Source organism: Palaemon carinicauda, chromosome 38, assembly GCF_036898095.1.
Source record: "Palaemon carinicauda isolate YSFRI2023 chromosome 38, ASM3689809v2, whole genome shotgun sequence".
In the NCBI taxonomy this organism is placed as follows: Eukaryota; Metazoa; Arthropoda; class Malacostraca; order Decapoda; family Palaemonidae; genus Palaemon; species Palaemon carinicauda.
In genome coordinates, this window is record NC_090762.1 from 32,003,710 (window position 1) to 32,022,919 (window position 19,210).

At 31.4% G+C, this 19,210-nt stretch overlaps 1 protein-coding gene across 1 annotated transcript in view; it reads left to right on the top strand.

Moving 5' to 3' along the window:
* The window catches only part of Shal (Potassium voltage-gated channel protein Shal), a 334,303-nt gene extending 315,361 nt beyond the window's left edge, over nt 1–18,942 (top strand). Inside the window, 1 exon segment of the mRNA XM_068362045.1 lies at nt 13,071–18,942. Coding sequence (XP_068218146.1) covers nt 13,071–13,523 — 453 coding nt within the window. The 3' untranslated portion in view covers nt 13,524–18,942.
* Nucleotides 18,943–19,210: the final 268 nt, after the last annotated feature.

Below are 19,210 nucleotides of genomic sequence, written 5' to 3' on the forward strand. Positions count from 1 at the left end.
AGTAGATCTAATACCCACGCAATGATCATAGGCTTATAAAAAGGAAAATTACATATAAAAATTTTAATTTCTCTTTCCGGCATTGGTACCAACTAATCTTACTAATACAACTAGATTTCTAATTTTTCTTGGGACAATGATTTATCTAGTTGCTAGTTTCCTATTCCACACAAAAATCCTCGCAATCCTCTGCCTAGAAATTTGCCTATCTAGGAACATTCAATTTAGTGATATGCAAATTTAGCTTTTATTTCCTCACTGCTTCGTGGAGCTATCGCCCCGAAGTGAAGTCGTTTGTTTGGCCTCTCCCAGACTTCCGTCCATAATTCCCGATTCGCAATTTTTCTTCGTAATGCTTATCTTCGCATCCAAAACCCCAAGGGAGCGAGGTCAGGGCAGCCAATGCACTGTGTATGCAAAATATCTACTTCGAAGTGCCAGCCATCTTCGGGAACTGTCTAGTCTCGACTGGCTTAGAGCACAGAACTGTTCCGTTGCAATTCCTCACACACACATACACACATACATCACGAATATAAATAAATAAATATAAACATATATATATATATATATATATATAAATATATATATATATATATATATATATATATATATATATATATATATATATATATGTTATATATATATATATATATATATATATATATATATATATATATATATCTTTCCAGTTACGCCCCGCTCTTCCCGGCTCTGAGATAGGGAAGAAAGGAAGTAGTCATAATCTGGTGAGAGGATGCTGCGTGTTCGTGCATATCTAAATATTTAGCCATCATTGTTCACGTGTTGCGGACACTAATGAGTATATATATATATATATATATATATATATATATATATATATATATATATATATATATATATATATACATAATAATGTGTGTAGTGGGGGGTTAACGTAGACACCTCAACGCTCACCTTGAAATAGTGTAATCAACTAGGTGGCACAGTGCCAATGGTAAGATCTAGGCTCCCGTTTGCTAGCCAATGGATAGCTAGTCGGCCTACCACCTGACTTGTCCAACTAGCTGTTGATGGTTATCAACGTAAGCTGAGATGAAAATAAAAATGGCACTCAATCGCATACGAATATACTTCCTGGGAAGCTGTGGGGTTTACCATTTTTGACACTAGCTTCTCCGCACCAAAAGAAGGTACCTGATGTAAACATTTTACATACAAACACACACACTCCCTATGACGCACGTCTAAATAAAATCTTATCCTATATTAATCTATTAATCCTGGACCTAAAAATCAGGAACCGAACTAAATTGAACGCGGTTTGCATATCAGACGAATCCCGATCAAGAGCGGTAAATTATATGGCAACAGAATACAGAAAGAGTGAATTAGGATAACAAAACTACCGAAAACAAAATAGCCACATATCAGTAGATTAAAGTTAATTAACGAAGTCATAAGTAAGGAGACATAAGATATAAACATGAAAGCAAACCGAAGTAATTTAAATCCCAATTAAATTAAATAATTTCGCTTTCAAAGACAAACTGCGAGGATCTAATGCAGTGCCTACTGTTGCCAAGTACATGCATCCCAGATCCGAGTTTAAATGTTCCTTTAAACTTGGTGAATATTAAAGTTGTTTCCAGACTTGCAGGCCTCCAGAATTACCAACGACTGAATTGATGTCTAGCTCAGCCTAACAGTATCTTGCAGGAGTCACTGGCCTTTATCGTTATTAACAGCCAAATTAATATATCCGATATGTTAATAAATTTGAATCATATTTTGATATTCAAAATTAATAATATACATACAATACAGTAATAAGTGATATTGAAAGCTTCTTAACACGTTTACTATAAACAAATCGTTTCGAGTTTGGTATTAGATAACTTCTACGAAATATAACCCCATTTTTTTTTTATTTCTTCTGCAGCATTTAATGGCCGTACGATTTTTTTTATCTAAAATCAAAACATAAAGAATATATATATATATATATATATATATATATATATATATATATATATATATATATATATATATATATATATATATATATATATGAGAGTGTCCGTGTGGTGTGCTGTATGCAAAATAAATGGGTTGAACTGTAGTATTGGCTGTTTGAGAAATGTTGTAATAGCAAGATCATTCTAAGGTGGTTCGCTCAAGTGGAAAGAATAAACGAAACTAGGTTTGTAAAAGGGTGTACAATTCAGAGATTTTAAAAACTAAGAGCAGAGGAAGGCGTCGAAAGGGTTGGGTACGTGATGAGATGGACGAATTGGACTAAGAGGGGAACATTTCGAGGAGGAATTACGTGAATGGCTTAATGCGTTTTGTAGGAGTTAGACGTCCTATTAGATTTATGAAACAATTAATGCTATGTTCGTTTTCCTGTATATAAGTTCATCTATAATTCCGCATTCAAAGGATAAATATTGCGGTGATATTAAGGGTAACGACTTGATCTTGAAATAATTCATACCTACAGTACACACATATATAATATATATATGTGTGTGTATATATATATATATATATATATATATATATATATATATATATATTTATATATGTGTGTGTGTGTGTGTGTGTGTGTGTGTGTGTAGGCAGAGACAAAGAAAGAGCTGTGGATAAGAGTCGCATTTATAATCTCAGTGTTGCGATCCGGTCTTTACAGGTCAGTAGTTTACTATGAATTAAATGAAAATCAAATTCAGTGAGGCTAAAAGAAATGAAATAATGGGTTAGAAATCTCATTTTCAATAACTGGGCGAGAGCTTGAAGATTCCACCTTATTGTTGGGACACTTCAATTAGCTCGAGAAGGGAAAAAGGCGAGTAAAGGAGATATAAATATATACATATATATATATATATATATATATATATATATATATATATATATATATATATATATATATATGTGTGTGTGTGTGTGTGTGTGTGTGTGTGTATACATATATGTATATATATGTATATATATACATATATATGTATATATATATATATATATATATATATATATATATATATATATATATACACACACACATAATTGTCCATATATCGCATAATGCATTACACTATATAGATTTTTTTTTCCTTTCTCACTCTTCAAATTTCAATTCGTATGTGGACTGTGGTTTGGCACTCTGTCCTTTTAAAGTTTTGCCCAAGCAAATTGCTTCTTTTTTGCTCGGGAATAAACAATTGGTTGATGCGTACTACCATTCCTATACCAAGCTTTTTTTCTTTTCATAAAACACATATTTAATATTGGGTTACACGATCACTGACTTCTAATTTGTATAAAAGTAATTTGAAGACATTTTCAATCGAAGATTGTATCTCCTATTCTTCCTACACTTTCAAGATATTTGTTAATGATTTTTCTCTCTTTTTTAACACAGACAAACAATTGAATAGGAATACCATAAAAATCCTAGTTAAAAAAAAAACGTTCTCCGTAAAAGGTAGCTAGAACGTGACGTGCCTGCCTTTGTGCCGGCTCTCCATTTACGTTCGCCTATTCAGAAACGCTGCCATAAAAGTTATTGTTTTACTGGATTTGTACTCTTCTTTTTTTAACCATACGACGGCCTCTTTTGTGTGTTTCCTCTCCTATGTTTTCATATACAGACTGCATTTTTTGCTTTGAATTGTTCCCCTTTTACTCGCCTCCTTAGTGCTTTAATGACATTTGGGAAGCTACGTTAAGTCAACAATAAAAGGTAAACTATTGCTCTTGAATAGAGAATAAGATTTCATCTCAAATTTTCTCACATTGGAGAAGTTTCATTTGCTTTCAATGTTTTGTTTGCTTAATGTCGTGAGTGTATATGTGAGAGAGAGAGAGAGAGAGAGAGAGAGAGAGAGAGAGAGAGAGAGAGAGAGAGAGAGAGAGAGAGAGAGAGATGGAAATTTTAAAGCCATCATCCTATAATTTATACAGACCACAAAACGCTTTAATCGGAAGAAAATGCATCAATCCAGTAATAACCTTTAAGATATGTCGACTTTCTCATATGATCACAATTGATTGAAATACCCCTATAAAACTATAACTGGGACTCCCTCCAATACCACCATGAAAAAAGACTAGTTATCTGTACCTATAAAAGCTATAAATTGAAAGGCCTCAGGATGGAAATAACAGCACAGTCCATAACGCTATACTGGTAAAAGTAATACTACGCAGTTCAGTTTTTCCCCTTTTATATACTTACGTACAAAGTTTTGGGAACAATAATAAACATGTACGGTGGTAAACAATGGAAAGAAATGAACCGAAGAGAAAACTTATGTCTAATTAAAAGTCTCCTTATATCCAGTTAAAAGTCTCATTATACAGCATTATAGATTGGAAAAGTTTCATTTTACAGCATTGTAGATTGGAAAAGTCTCATTATTTAATACTGGAGATTGGAGAAGTCACATTATACAGTATTGTAGCTTGGAAAATGTATACACTTGTAATTCATAAGTAACTGATAGGGTTTTCGTTATCAGATATCGCAACAACATGATTATTTTTAGGAAGGTTTGTTGTCGTAAGGTAATTAATTTTTCCTATTTTTCTTTTCAAATAATACTTCTTCATTTTTTCAATTCGATGATAACGACGCTTCTGAGAAAATAGCTGCATGTGTATATTTTCGAATGAAGTAATCAATAACCTACATTGTCGAACAAATCTCTCTAAAAAACGACTTTCTTTTTGTTAGATAGTTTGTACCAAGTGCTGACAGGGAGTCTTGTCTTCAAAACCCCAGAAATTCAGTTCTTTTCTTACGCGACAGTAATTCGTTTTAAGAAAAATCGTCACAAAACAATGCAGTTCTGACGATATATCAGGGTATCAATTTTTTTGCTAAATCACAGTGTCTTGGGGTTACTGTCACATAAATTGAAAACTTCAATCACTTTTTTTTTATGGAAAAATAGACCTCCTTTGTACATTTAAAGGTTATTTCTCAAAAGGAACACAGTAATACGAAACAAAACATGAAATCGCTTTCGAATCTAATTTATATGCTTCGCTTCACTTGTGGCCCATAAGATTTTTTTTTTTATCCAAACCTGTGATCCCACACTCCAACTCTTCAAAAATAGCGTTCTATTCCACCTCTATAAGTTCTTCAAACTTATAAAAGAAAAAAAAAAATAAGATTCGGATCTAAAAATAAAAATATTTAATATGTTGGGTTCTGCTTCGAACAAAACTGTTCCACCTTACTTCATCGTCTATTTATCTTTTATGAGTTTAACTGCAAAGGGTGATTTCATGAAATCTTTTAATCAGTTTCGTATGGAATACATTTATATTTACCATAGCGTTTAATATGTACACTACGTGTCTCATTCGCTGGCAAAAAAACTGAATAGTTCTTAGGGAATGTTCATTTATCTCACTTTCAGAAAAACAAAGACCTAAAGAGCGATGCTGTTAATGAATAGGATGATGAGATCCCGTCTCAAAATTTCCATGATAAACTTAGTGACAATAATTAACAAGCCAGGGGGTTGTATCATTAAATATCAAATCGAATATATCTACGAATATTTGTATATATTAGTTGAACAGATTTGGATTTAAAGATAAAAGCGTAGCACAAATAACGAATGCAAGACACCACCGGTGTAACCTGTTCAAATGACACCCCGTTTCAAAAGACAACCCCCCCCCCTTCCCGGTCATTTGAAACTAGTTTCAGACGACTCCATGCTAACTTGAAATGACTCCTCAGTCAAATGAACCTCGTTAGAAATTACTCAACCGCCGAACGCAGTTAAGTTGATTGCAGTGATGTTCAAAAAAGAAATAAAGGAAGTGAAATAGTTTCTGTTGGCAAATACGTACCTTAAACATTTAAGAAACAAGGGAAAAAAACAAATTTCTGAAGAAAGCGTACGTCTTTCGTAATCCAAGAAAACTGCAACAACTCTGGTAAACGCAGGAAATTTAAAAATTCAGATCTATCCGAAAAAAAGAATAATTTCAGGAACTGCTTTCAGTTAAGGACACCAAAGGACGCGAAAACTGTCTCTTTCCTACATTGGCATATGTTATCACCGGAGAAGAGGACCAACACGTCATTAGGAGTTTAATGTGCGATCATCCTAGCATCAACGAAAAGACTATGTGTTTCAATGCGTCAGGATAAAGTCTGGGGGACTACAACGGAGATATTAGCGGCACTTGATCTGTCAACCTGTTTGATGTGAATGTGTTTGTGGGGGCCAAGTTCGATCCAGCTTACGCATGGCACACAAATAAACCAAAAGAAAGTACAGTTAACGAGATTGTCTATCTTGAGAACAAGTCAGAGTTTCATTTCAATATCTATTTTGTATAATGATGAAATTTTGTAATAAAGATGTATTGTTCATATTTTGAGTATTCAAAAATGGAAGTCATTTCAATCTGATGGGAAGTGTTGGGAGAATAGCTTCAAGTCACATTTAGAGGGAGTCATCTCGAACGTACGTCCACATCGGCATACATCCCATATTTGAGTTTTGATAGAGATGGAAAAACTTCCCCCATTTAAAACTTTCGACTAGAACGACGTAATTCTTTATATATATATATATATATATATATATATATATATATATATATATATATATATATATATATATATATATATATATATATATGTATATATATATATACATATATATATATATATATATATATATATATATATATATATATATATATATATATATATATATATATATATACAGGTTTTTATATACAATAATATTAATCAACTTATGTAGATACAAATAAAGGCTTCTATGTTAGCACGCATTAATTCATTCATTATACATAAATATATATATATATATATATATATATATATATATATATATATATATATATATATATGTATGTATATATATACATATATATATGTGTGTATATATGTATATGTATAATACATATACATACATACATATATATATATATATATATATATATATATATATATATATATATATATATATATATATATATATATATATATATCTGGTTTGAAGAAGTCTCGCGTATTGGATGCAGAGCGCAATTACATTCAAATATTTATATAGTGATATTTTTCACTTCTATATTAAGTATAACCTTATAAAATTTTTTTAATCTAGGTTGGCTAAAGAAATGTGATAAAGCTAACTGTATAATGGCAAGTGATGATGAATTGGTTGGTAAAGGATGAATGAAAGAGCGCTAAAAGAAATAGTATGATTTCGTACGAGAATGTTTACATAATAAAGGTAAATAGTTTATATCCGCGTATTTGTAAATATACCGAGACACCTCTAACAGCCAGTTAATATCGTGTCCATTGAACACTGGATCTAATTCTAATTAATGAAAGAGCTATTGATTCATTTAAAAAAAAAAACGATAGAAGATAAAAAGTGAATCTTTTAATCATCTGCCTCTCCTTCTCCTCCTCCTGCTGCTGTCGCTGTCTTTTTTAACAGTTTGATTTGATTACCCCTTAAGGCATACTAGATAGCTGTTAACGTGGAGCATAGAAGCTTCCTGAAAATAATTGCTTTTAACCTTAAGTTTCTCTATGTTCATAGAAATCAGATTAATTCAGAAAGTGCAGAATCACTCACTCGGTTAAGCTTCTATGCTCCTACATTCCCTTAGCCACTTATATGTTCCCCCATGGTGAGCCCCAAAGCCCCCAATCACCCCACAAAATCTTTACTCAGGCTGTTCACAGTTTCTAGTGAAAGTACAGAAGAAGTGGAAGAAGAGAATGAACTGGCGGAAGCTTTCAAGGCAGCTTTCCTTCAATAGAAAGATACCTGGTTTTTGAACAAGTGTGGCAGGACCACACGAATGATGTCATCTTCTCCTCCAGTTCATTTTCCATCCTCTTTTAGTTAGATCCAAATCGACACGCTGATATAAAAGTGTCTTTTTGATTTTTTTTTTCACTTTTAAGATCTCTCACACTACTTTTTTCAACTGTATCTCATCTCTATTGTAGGCTGTAGACCCTAAATTGGTCCAGTCCCCATAAAGACCCTCACAAGGCGTCGAAAAATGATGGTAATAATCAAGTGTCCTTCAAGCAGTTCTAATCTTATCTTTCTGTCTCTGTCTATCTCTTTCCCTTTCTATTTCTCTATCCATCTTTTCTCTTTTTTTCCTGGCTAGTTGCTGCATGTCCTGTGAATGCGCTTTTAATAATCGACACTTAGTGCTCTCTCTCTCTCTCTCTCTCTCTCTCTCTCTCTCTCTCTCTCTCTCTCTCTCTCTCTCTCTCTCTCTTGTTTTCTGCCTATATCCTATGCATATGTAACTTTCATCAGTGCCCTGATATATATATATATATATATATATATATATATATATATATATATATATATATATATATATATATATATATAAAGTTACTCGAATGTATACATTTACATAACATACTGAACATACATATATATATATATATATATATATATATATATATATATATATATATATATATATATATATAATGTTAATCGAATGTATACATTTAAACAAATATATACATATATACATGTGTGTATGCATAACATCTCTCTCTCTCTCTCTCTCTCTCTCTCTCTCTCTCTCTCTCTCTCTCTCTCTCTCTCTCTCTCTCTCTCACTTTTTCCTTTTAAAATGCTTAGAGTAGTAAAGTATAGTTGTTCGTAGTACAGATGCTAAACGTCATGAGACTTAGTTTTGAATCTTGTAGAGTATGTATTGTATTTTGATATATATATCCTAGACTTACTTTGATTCCTCGTTATTTTTACTTAAATCATTTTCATTATTATCTCACATTACATGTATGATTTTCCTGATGAGATATATCGAACCTGGATTTTATTTTATTTCATTTTCTATCACGTTCGGTTTTTTCAGTAGATAAAATAGTGTATATATTTTGAGTCTTTTTTTTTTCTCATTCTGTTTTTGTAATAAAAAGGTATTTTCACCAGACACACCTCACTTAGTTATCACTTTTGAATTTTGTTATTCTATAATGTCTAATGAATCCACAGAAGAGTGGTGTCAAGTCAACCAGAGATATATAATTCTTGCGATCAGGTAAGAGGTTGGTTTGTTAATGCACGCCATCGGTTTAATATTTATGACAATCGCATTCCGAAAATCATCTTTTTTTTTTTATCAATTTCAAGGTTTAATTGTTTTCAGGTATAAGGATTTTTTTTCTCTCAACAATATGAAGACCCACTGCAGGTGTTTTGTACATAAATGATCATGCATTTTATTCGGCTTGTATCAACATAAAGATAATATAAAATAGGCGAGGGAAGAAGTTATACTTCATTGAGATTCTTCCCCTAAAAAAAAAAGAAAAAAAAAATCTATCAATCCCATATTATACACATAAAACTTTACGAACATTCATTTATACAATGTAGCTTTGCTTTTATGAATGTATGTAGGTACATATACTATTTTAAACATAACGACACATGCGCTTACATTATGAAACATACAAAGGCACATTTATTACAGTATGTGTGTGTATAAATGCATAATATAATTATATGACCCCTTAAAGAGTTAAAATGATAGATGAGGCATTCGTGAAGCTATATCCTACACTTGTTGAGATCGTCAAAGAGAAATTTATCGAATAATAACTATAAAATCACCCTAACAGAATCCTTGAATATCATTTGTCAAAACTAATCTTCGTAAAATGCATGTCATTTTAACTGTTAAATCTCAAGACTCCGAGCGCTTCTTTTTAGTCTAAGTTGACAAGACGAGTTTGTGATTGCGTTCTTGTCCATATTGCGTTTGATAAGACAACAAGGAATATGAAGAAAATAAATCGTTACCTTCTATCTTGTAATAATTCTTGAATTCAATGTTGAAATCAAGAAATCTTTCGTCAAGCGTAGTTCAATATAGAATTATATGCATATTATTTTATCAATCTTGAAATTGAGAGATAAGATGGAATTAATTACGATAAATCAGTGAGATTTAAATCAAAACTAACTTTAAATAAACAGCTGAAAACGAAAAATTATTGAAGTTACTTTTAACCTTACGTCGGAATTAAATCGAAAACCTCTCGTGCGAGGAAATGGGCCTCTATCAACTTATTCACAGAAGTCATAAAGGGAAAATTAACAAAATCTAAAAGGTTACTTGTCTATCAGATTGCATAAAAGTGACTATAATCAAATGGTGGTGTCATATAAGTAGGCATTAGTATCACTGTGATACTTGTTAGACTGCAAATTTCTTTTGGAGCTAAGGTTCCAATTATATTTATGACTTAAGTGAAATGGTTGTTAAAAGAGAGAGAGAGAGAGAGAGAGAGAGAGAGAGAGAGAGAGAGAGAGAGAGAGAGAGAGAGAGAGAGAGAGAGAGAGAGAGAGAGCCAATGATACATATAGAATCAATACAATTTTGTATGCAACACTTGTCTGGAGCTATTTAAAATATATCGAGTATAGGAATACAATAATTAATTAGCGTACACATAATTACCCTATCAGAGGTGTATCTATTAATTATGAGCATTTTATCCCATTGAAAAAAAGTTTAATAAACCCATTAAGTTCGTGGAGTCTATGGTACCACTTTTTATGTAACCTTAATATTATCTAAATACGGATATTAGATTGCTTAAAAAGGTACGAGATATCTATTTCATTGCAAAGAATATCTATCATTCATTTATGAAAAGTAAAATTAAAAGTGTTTCCAATTATGCTTTCATACATATATAACAGCTTACTACATTCTTGAAAGTTTATACTCTATTCTTGAACTTTGTCTTTTTCTAAATATAAACTTTTATATAAAGAATAGCGTCAAACCAAGTAAACATTCAGTCGAAAATGTCCATATCAGGAATATATTTACATCCATTAACTGGAGAAATAAAGAGCTGTAAATAGATCTTTTAAAGTTAATGTTAAAGCAAGAAACGTGGAGTACAGAGACGAAAAATATTCCCAGCTGTCAGCAATAGTCTGAAGACGACTATTTCATCTTTATCCATATATCATCACTTCCACTATTTCGCATGATAAGTGATAACCTTCGATAATGATAACACTCATTAAATAAAAAGTACCATAAATAAGATTTTACAGAAAGAAATATCTAAAATCTATGCGTATATCTAAAGAGATAAACGGTTTATTTAAATTTATTAAATAGCGTGTTGATTCCTATTAACCAGAAAAACGAAAATTTTTCCCTTTTTTTTTTCTCCAGAACGGACCTTCTAAAAATGGGCTGTAATACACGTCAAGATGATGATTTAGGTATTATTATATAATTAGGACATTTAAAGATAGAACTTTGTTAGCACAATGTTTTTTAAGAAATTCATCCCAGCACTGACGGAAGGTTGAAATATATATATATATATATATATATATATATATATATATATATATATATATATATATATATATATATATATATATATATGTATATATATATATATATATATATATATATATATATATATATATATATATATATATACATGTACTTATATATACATATATATACATATATATATATATACATATATATATATATATATATATATATATATATATATATATATATATATATATATATCTTCTGTCAACTTAATAGTTGCTTTCAGAAACAAAAACTCACGTAAGTGATCTACATATTTATTCCCTCTTTCGAAAAATAGCTTTTATTTTCTAGTCTTGTACTTAGCTCTTGTACATCTATTTTTTCCAGTTCTTGAAAAACATTTGAGCTTACGATTTCTACTAACATTTTCGGGTTAATTTTTTCTCTTTTCTGTATACGTTCATGTTTGTTTAAATATATATATATATATATATATATATATATATATATATATATATATATATATATATATATATATATATATATATATATACATATACATACATATATATATATATATATATATATATATATATATATATATATATATATATATATATATATATATATATATATATATATATATATATATATATATATATATATATATATATATACATACATATATATATATATATATAAATTCATGTAATTATATATTTACTTATTTTTACTTAGAATACCTATAAAGGGCTTTCAATATATATTTGGTTTGCTCAGTTTTATGTTTTCTTTATAAATATCAATACATTTTAGTAGTCGTCTCGTTCTTCAACTTCTAATACTCTTATTTTTCCCTAATTATTTTTACATAATAGGCTTTAGCCGCCTCGTTCCTACTATTACATAGTCTTTTACACTGTGATATGAGGCACGAAAAAAAAAGCTCGCATTCTGAGATAATGGTAGTGTTCTTTTTTTTCCCTTCTTTACCGAGGCTGGATATAATTTCTCTTAAAATGTAGATAAAAGACACACTTGCTTCAGTCACATCTTGAGGAATATCATGTGTATTTTGAATACCTTTTTTGATTTTTATTTTTAATATTTTTTCGCTATCTTTCTCAACCCCTCTTTCAAGCATTTTCGTTTCAAGATTTTAGAGGTATTCATAGAAGTTATTGCATTTTTCGACGAAGCATGCCAAAGCTATATGGTACTTATTATTCATCTGGCAACAAAGCATTTCCAACTATACAAGCAGGAGGCTTTGACATTCTTCACCCGATTATTATATTATTGCTTGTGCATGGTCTTGTTCTTTTTTTTTTTAGATATAATATTCATGATTTTTTAATTTAATGAAAAGATGTCTCTTTTATTCAACACCATTTATTTTATTATGAAAAGTAAAGTAATGTACGCATTGTATGTCTTTAAATAAAATTGATTTTAATTGCAGTGCATAAGACAAGTAAAGGTGTTCCTAACAAAAAATGACTCTTTTGATTTTTTAATTGTCAAAAAAAAAAAAAAAAAAAAATGTCAAATGATCAAAATTCCATTTCATTTCACTACTGAATATTTTCTCTTTAATTTTTGATGTCGGAATGCCTTTAATTTTCTTTATCTTTCTGTGTAACGGATCGTTCACGTCACAAACTAACGGACATTCTCTGTGTGTTTTCCAGTGTAAAGGCGGCGCCGACGGCACCGGCTCAGAACGCGGCCGATATGACGAGGAACTGAACGAGATCCACGTCCGAGACAAGACCTTCCTCAACATGACCAAGGACAAGAGTACCAGCGGTTGGGGCGCCTCTCTGCAGCAGCAGCAGCAGCAGCAGACGAACCAACAGCAGTCGGGATCGCCGCCGCATCCCACCTTCTTAGCCACCTCCAACGCCAACACGACGACGGCGGCTAACACCACCTCCTGCTCCTCCTCCGGAGGCGCGGGTCTAGGGGCCGCGCAGCCCAGTGTCGTGGCTGTCAGTAAGCCCAACTCGACCACGACAGTGACCACGGCCATTATCAATTTGCCCACTCCATCGCCGAATGGCGACAGTGACTTTCCGGCGCCAAGTTTAGGCGTCTCGTCCCCATCCTCCAATCAGGGGGTGTTGAGAATATCCTCACTTTAATCCGCATAATTAAGAGACAATTTCTTAGTAACGAAAATGAAAGCGCGAGAGAGAATAATAATTCGTGCGAAAAACATATGTTATGCCGGGAGAAACGAGAGAAAATAAACAAATATCATGAATAATGAAAACAAAAAAGACCTAATGCCATTGCCCTCGGCTGAGCTCTAATGAGAAAATATTCAAGTGGGAGAACTTTTTTGGCCTTAGTCCATGTGTTAGTCATTAATAAGAATTGTGTAGTGGAATTATAAAAAGTATATAAATACATAAATATATATATATACATATACATATATCACCTTCATCAATTGGTTATATAAGAACTGCGCGAAGTCTGTCATTTCCAGATGATTTCCCCAATTTTATTTGATCAAAGGTATTGACAGAACAGTTGAATTAGAAGTATTTTATACAGCTTCCAATCATTTCCTCATCTTTATGTATCATGCACATTTTGAACTACTGCGTAACAAACATGAAACCTGCTCATCACTGTTGTTTACCATGATTTCTTTATCTTGTTTATAGATAGTGAAGTTTACCGACAAAAAGATATTGAATTATTTATGATTAAGAATAAGGATGAACCAAATCCAAATATTTTTTATTAGAAGTAATTTTGTCGACCCACGAATTACCTCATTTTCGTCTTGCCATAGATATATCAACGCAATTTGCTACCCTACATGCATCCATTCGTATATTCTTACATACATAATACATACAAAAAATATGTATACTGTATATACTGTATATGTATAGGCATGTATGCATGCCTACATACATATGAATGTATGCATGAGTACATGTATATATATGCATGTATACGTATGTATATAAATACATTCTTCAATTCAAAATAAATCTTCATCGAGAAAGAAAATGTATGGATTTTCTAAGGTGAAATAATATCTTGCTATCTTATTTGCCTTCATGACTCTAAAGAGATAAGAACACTAATATATAAACATATATACGTACTAAATATATACGCATGTATATATGTGTATATATGTATATATATGAATAGATTCATTTTGTTACCATTTGTTTACATTCATTTTCCAAGAGATTCTTATCGTTTTTCAAGGAAGAGATTCCCTTTGATATCTTTGTATTTGAAAACATGTAATATGCATAATGGAAGACAGAGTGCCAGATCCTACTATTATCATTGAATATAGTTATGATTATTATTGATAAGTATGCGCGCGCGAGAGAGAGAGAAAAAAAAGAGAGAGAGAGAGGGAGAGTGCGTTCAAGCTCATCTCTTTTCTGTTTTTTGGTGATTTGTTGCAATGCACATTACATGTGCATTTACGTGCATCGCTGAGTGCGAAGCAGACTATTCGTGTGTGTACATAAGTACTTGTCCTTTGTGTACGGCTTCCAGGCACTGATGGATTAAAAAAAAAAATAACTGAATTTTTCTGATGTGATGTTAATACTGTTGTGAATTTTTTATTCTTCAAGCTTAGTGTTAAGAATATTCAGCACATTTTGGACTATCAAATGTATATGTTTACGTCACGATCTCACACTTGAAATATAGCCCGCATGATTAACAGGACTCTTTACCCCAGATGCTTTTTTTTTCATCATTTATATGCATAAACAATATATCTATATGATATCTGATACGAAGTAATTTGAATCGAACGTTGATTACAAATTCATAATAATTACTATTTTTGGGTGGAGAGGATTCATCAATACGTTTAAGAGGGGTTATTGTGATTTTGTTTACTCATAATATATAAAATAGCGTATTGGGTTACAATGAAAAAAAAATACTATATATTGGTAAAATAACGTTACGAGGGGTCAAATTTTTCATTTGAATTTTTTTGAAGACGTCTTCCCCAAAGCTCTTCATTATAATATAACATGAACCAACTACCTTTTAAAGAATGAAAATAAAAACTAAAATGGCAAAGCTTGACTGCAGCAATGCACACACACATACAAAATCCGAATTTAAAATTTTGTATTTTGATTTCGATCATAATTCCATGACATTGAAGATTTTTATTGTCGGTTTAAAAAACTTCAAAGAATGAAGACAAAAAAAAAGCTACAATATTTCTATAAGAATTTTTTTCATTACTTTAAAAGAAAAAAATCAAATGATTGGAAAAATACTGGAATAGATTATATAAAATCCACCTGATTGCATTCATATTTTCAAGGCCAACGTGTGAATGAAGTAATAATGGCAATTGCAATGTCAAAGTGCCTCCCAATTTTACGCAAGATCTGTCTTACGGATTTCAACAAAAACCTGAAAATTTTTTCAAGCTATATTAACGTGTGAAACGCTTTGGTTCTTTTCAGAAACTAATTAGTAAAAATAACATACGAGGAATGTTTCTGATATTTAACAAAGAAATAATTTCTAAAATTTAGTATTTAAGAAAGAAAAAAAACGAGGCGGTGCATTTCCTTTGAAAATCAACAAAAGGCTGGGTATTTGGGTACAATGATGAGTAACAAGAAGGTAGTTTCAGTTCCAATATACTCCCTTTCAAGTAGGTAAATAGAAAAATATATACAAATAATCAAAACAAAAGATAATCTTTAGCATCACACCTAGGTTAAACATATTTCGACGTAGAGATTTCTTTTTTTGGTTTGCTGAAATAAGCCAATTCTTCCCAAAGCATAAGCCAACTTAAAATTTAATTCTTAATTATCTACCTAATTTATACGAAATACCTGAGAAGCAGAGATAAGGACTCAAAAAAGATTTGGGCTTAATCATGGTGAATATATATTACTTTTGTCCTATATATATTTTTTCATACTCCATATCCCACAGCTACTTTTGAAGCACTTTCATAGTGTTAGGAAATATTAGAATGTGCAGGGTCTGATAACAGTTGTGTCATTTTACATACATATGTACATACATATGTATATATATATATATGTATATGCATACAATGTATATATACAGCTTCTTATTTCACTTAAGGTTATTATACAAACACCAAAGTTTATACACGTATTTATAAATTCTATTAATTCATCAGTACAATATTATGTAAATGGATAAATTAACTCAATATTATTATATATATGTACACAAGCGTGTGCGCCAAAATATTACTCCTCGTGTCTACTTAGAAACGTTTCCTGAAGGCTCTACGAAATTTCAATTAGATTGCACAAGTCATTTTTTCATGCTGCATACCATGATTGCGTAAGACTACCTCCTACTCCATACTTGGTGTGCTAAACTTGGATATTGTTGTATTTAAAGAAAGTTTTAAAGCTATGCAATGATTTGTTAACTATACGATACCTCCATATATAAGGCAGATCCCACCTACCGCTCTTCTGGCAAAGATCTCGTTACGGGATGATAATACAGTAAGCATTCTCCTCCCATTACAGTGCGACCCTTCACTGAAGAAGGGAAGTATCTCTCTCACTCGTATTTAAAAAAAAAAAAAAAAAACGTTCAAGTCGCTCCTACTAAAATATAAGAAGAACGTTCAAGCTGTGTTCTACAGGCACAGCATGTGGACATGGTGTCTCTACACTTGATCCAGACACTCATACATTCACTGCTTTGTTTGTACACTATTTCCAAGTAGGTTATTGATGAGGAAGGTTTATATTCTCCTCAGGAATATTTCCACTTATGAGAACAAGTCTTAAGGAGAAACCCACTTCGGAATTTAGGGAACTGGAAATGAACTAGTTATGTGCCAAAAACTAAAAGTAATAGTGACACACTGACAAACACATACTCAATTACGTTCGTCCTACAATTTTTACAAAAAACGAGGTTTATGTCGTTTAAATAATATGTTTATTTTTAACACTGACCTCTATAAAACGCTTTTTCTCGTAACGAATGTATAAGGGTGATTTGTAAATGACGTGTTGAAGTCCCCACCTAACTGCGTAATTGTCATCTTCGGTTTTTGTCATTTTATCAGCGTTGTACATTTTCTTAGAATAATATATTGTAGTTCATATTTCAGTCACTCCAAAAATCAAACTTATTCACATAAACGTAGATTTAGCGCCAAAATTCTTTCCTTACAAATAAAAAAAAAAATAAGATAAAGATTTCATAGATAAAGCTTTCAGTTCTCCGCGTATATCTGTTCACTCTAAACCGTTGTAATCATCTTTCCGAATGTCTTTTGTAAGAAAACTAGCAGACTATTGTTTGCATTCCAAACATTACACTAATTTCGCATTCATGTATAAAATTCAGAATGGATAATGGATTCGTCTAAAGGAAATAGACAGCATACGTATCTTTTCTATAATTTAAGACAATTATTCGACTACAAGAACAACTTCACCATAGGTTGCAATGTAAAACTTGTATCATTACACTACTATTAAGGCAAGGCTCCTAATTTCCAATATTACTCTTTACTATGATGTTCAAAAGGAGGTTAAAGTTTCAAAGATGATAAAATATTACGGTTTATGAATGATTGTTATCAAATTGTCCTAGAAATTAACAATATTACAATAGGTATTTCAAATTAAAGGAAAGTTCTTTATTTTATCATAAAACTATCACCATTTAAAATAAGATTACCGAATTGCCAATTTTACTAGCGATACAACCTTTCTTAACCTTCCTGGAGCAAAAATCTTTATATCCTACAAATTAATTTCAAAAATACTATTACGATTTTCTTTGTATGAAAGCCATTACTATTGCTATACGAAATCCTACATTCAACCTCGGTCTAACTGCGGTGGAAAACAAAATGTTGAAAATATTAATTGTTCTACAATATTGCCAAAAATGATAAAAACCCAGTTTGTTTTCAATTGCATGACACTTCTAATCGGATATTCTCAAATACATATACTGTAACAAAGATATTCGAAATTGTTAAGCCTTTTCTCTTAGGAAAAAATAAGCTACCTAGAATATATGTTAAACACCGATTGCTAAATGTAATCTGTAACTGAGAATTTTAATTCAGAAAGTAATGAATGACTGCTGTCCGGGGATATAATAATAATATTTCCTCCCACAAAAGGTTTTGTGAGCATATCGCAAAACTTTCAGCCCAAGGTCTTGAATTAGAATAATTATATTATAAATTGTATAGAGCTAGAATAAACAAAGACAGGTTACTTTCTGCCTCTTTTTATACTATACAAACCAGAAGGAATTCTTAAAATTCTTTTTAATTTCCAAAATTCCAAGGGGGTTGTACTGATAGCTCTTGCCACATTTAGTATGTCCAATTTCAACCTGCCTTGATCTCTATTCAGGAATAAAATTAACTGTTCAACTTGTTAGCCCATCTGCACTTGCCTTATGGGAGACCTTCTTCAAATACACCTAATACGCCTGATATTATTTCTAAACAATTTTTCTGCATCGTCATTGTTATGAGATGTAAATGTATGCTATAGTCCATTTCTTTTAGCGATGCATATTTGCACCGACTCGCAGCGGTGCCCTTTTAGCTCGGAAAAGTTTCCGGATCGCTGATTGGTTGAAAAAGATAATTCTAACCAACCAGCGACCAGGAAACTTTTCCGAGCTAAAAGGGCACCGCCCCGAGTCGGTGCAAATATGCATCGCTAAAAGAAATGGACTATAGTTCCAACGGGAATTCCTTGTAATTCTATGAATCTATATCATAGTTACAATTAACTGCCTTTGTTGATATAAGTATTTCATGTTTACCACT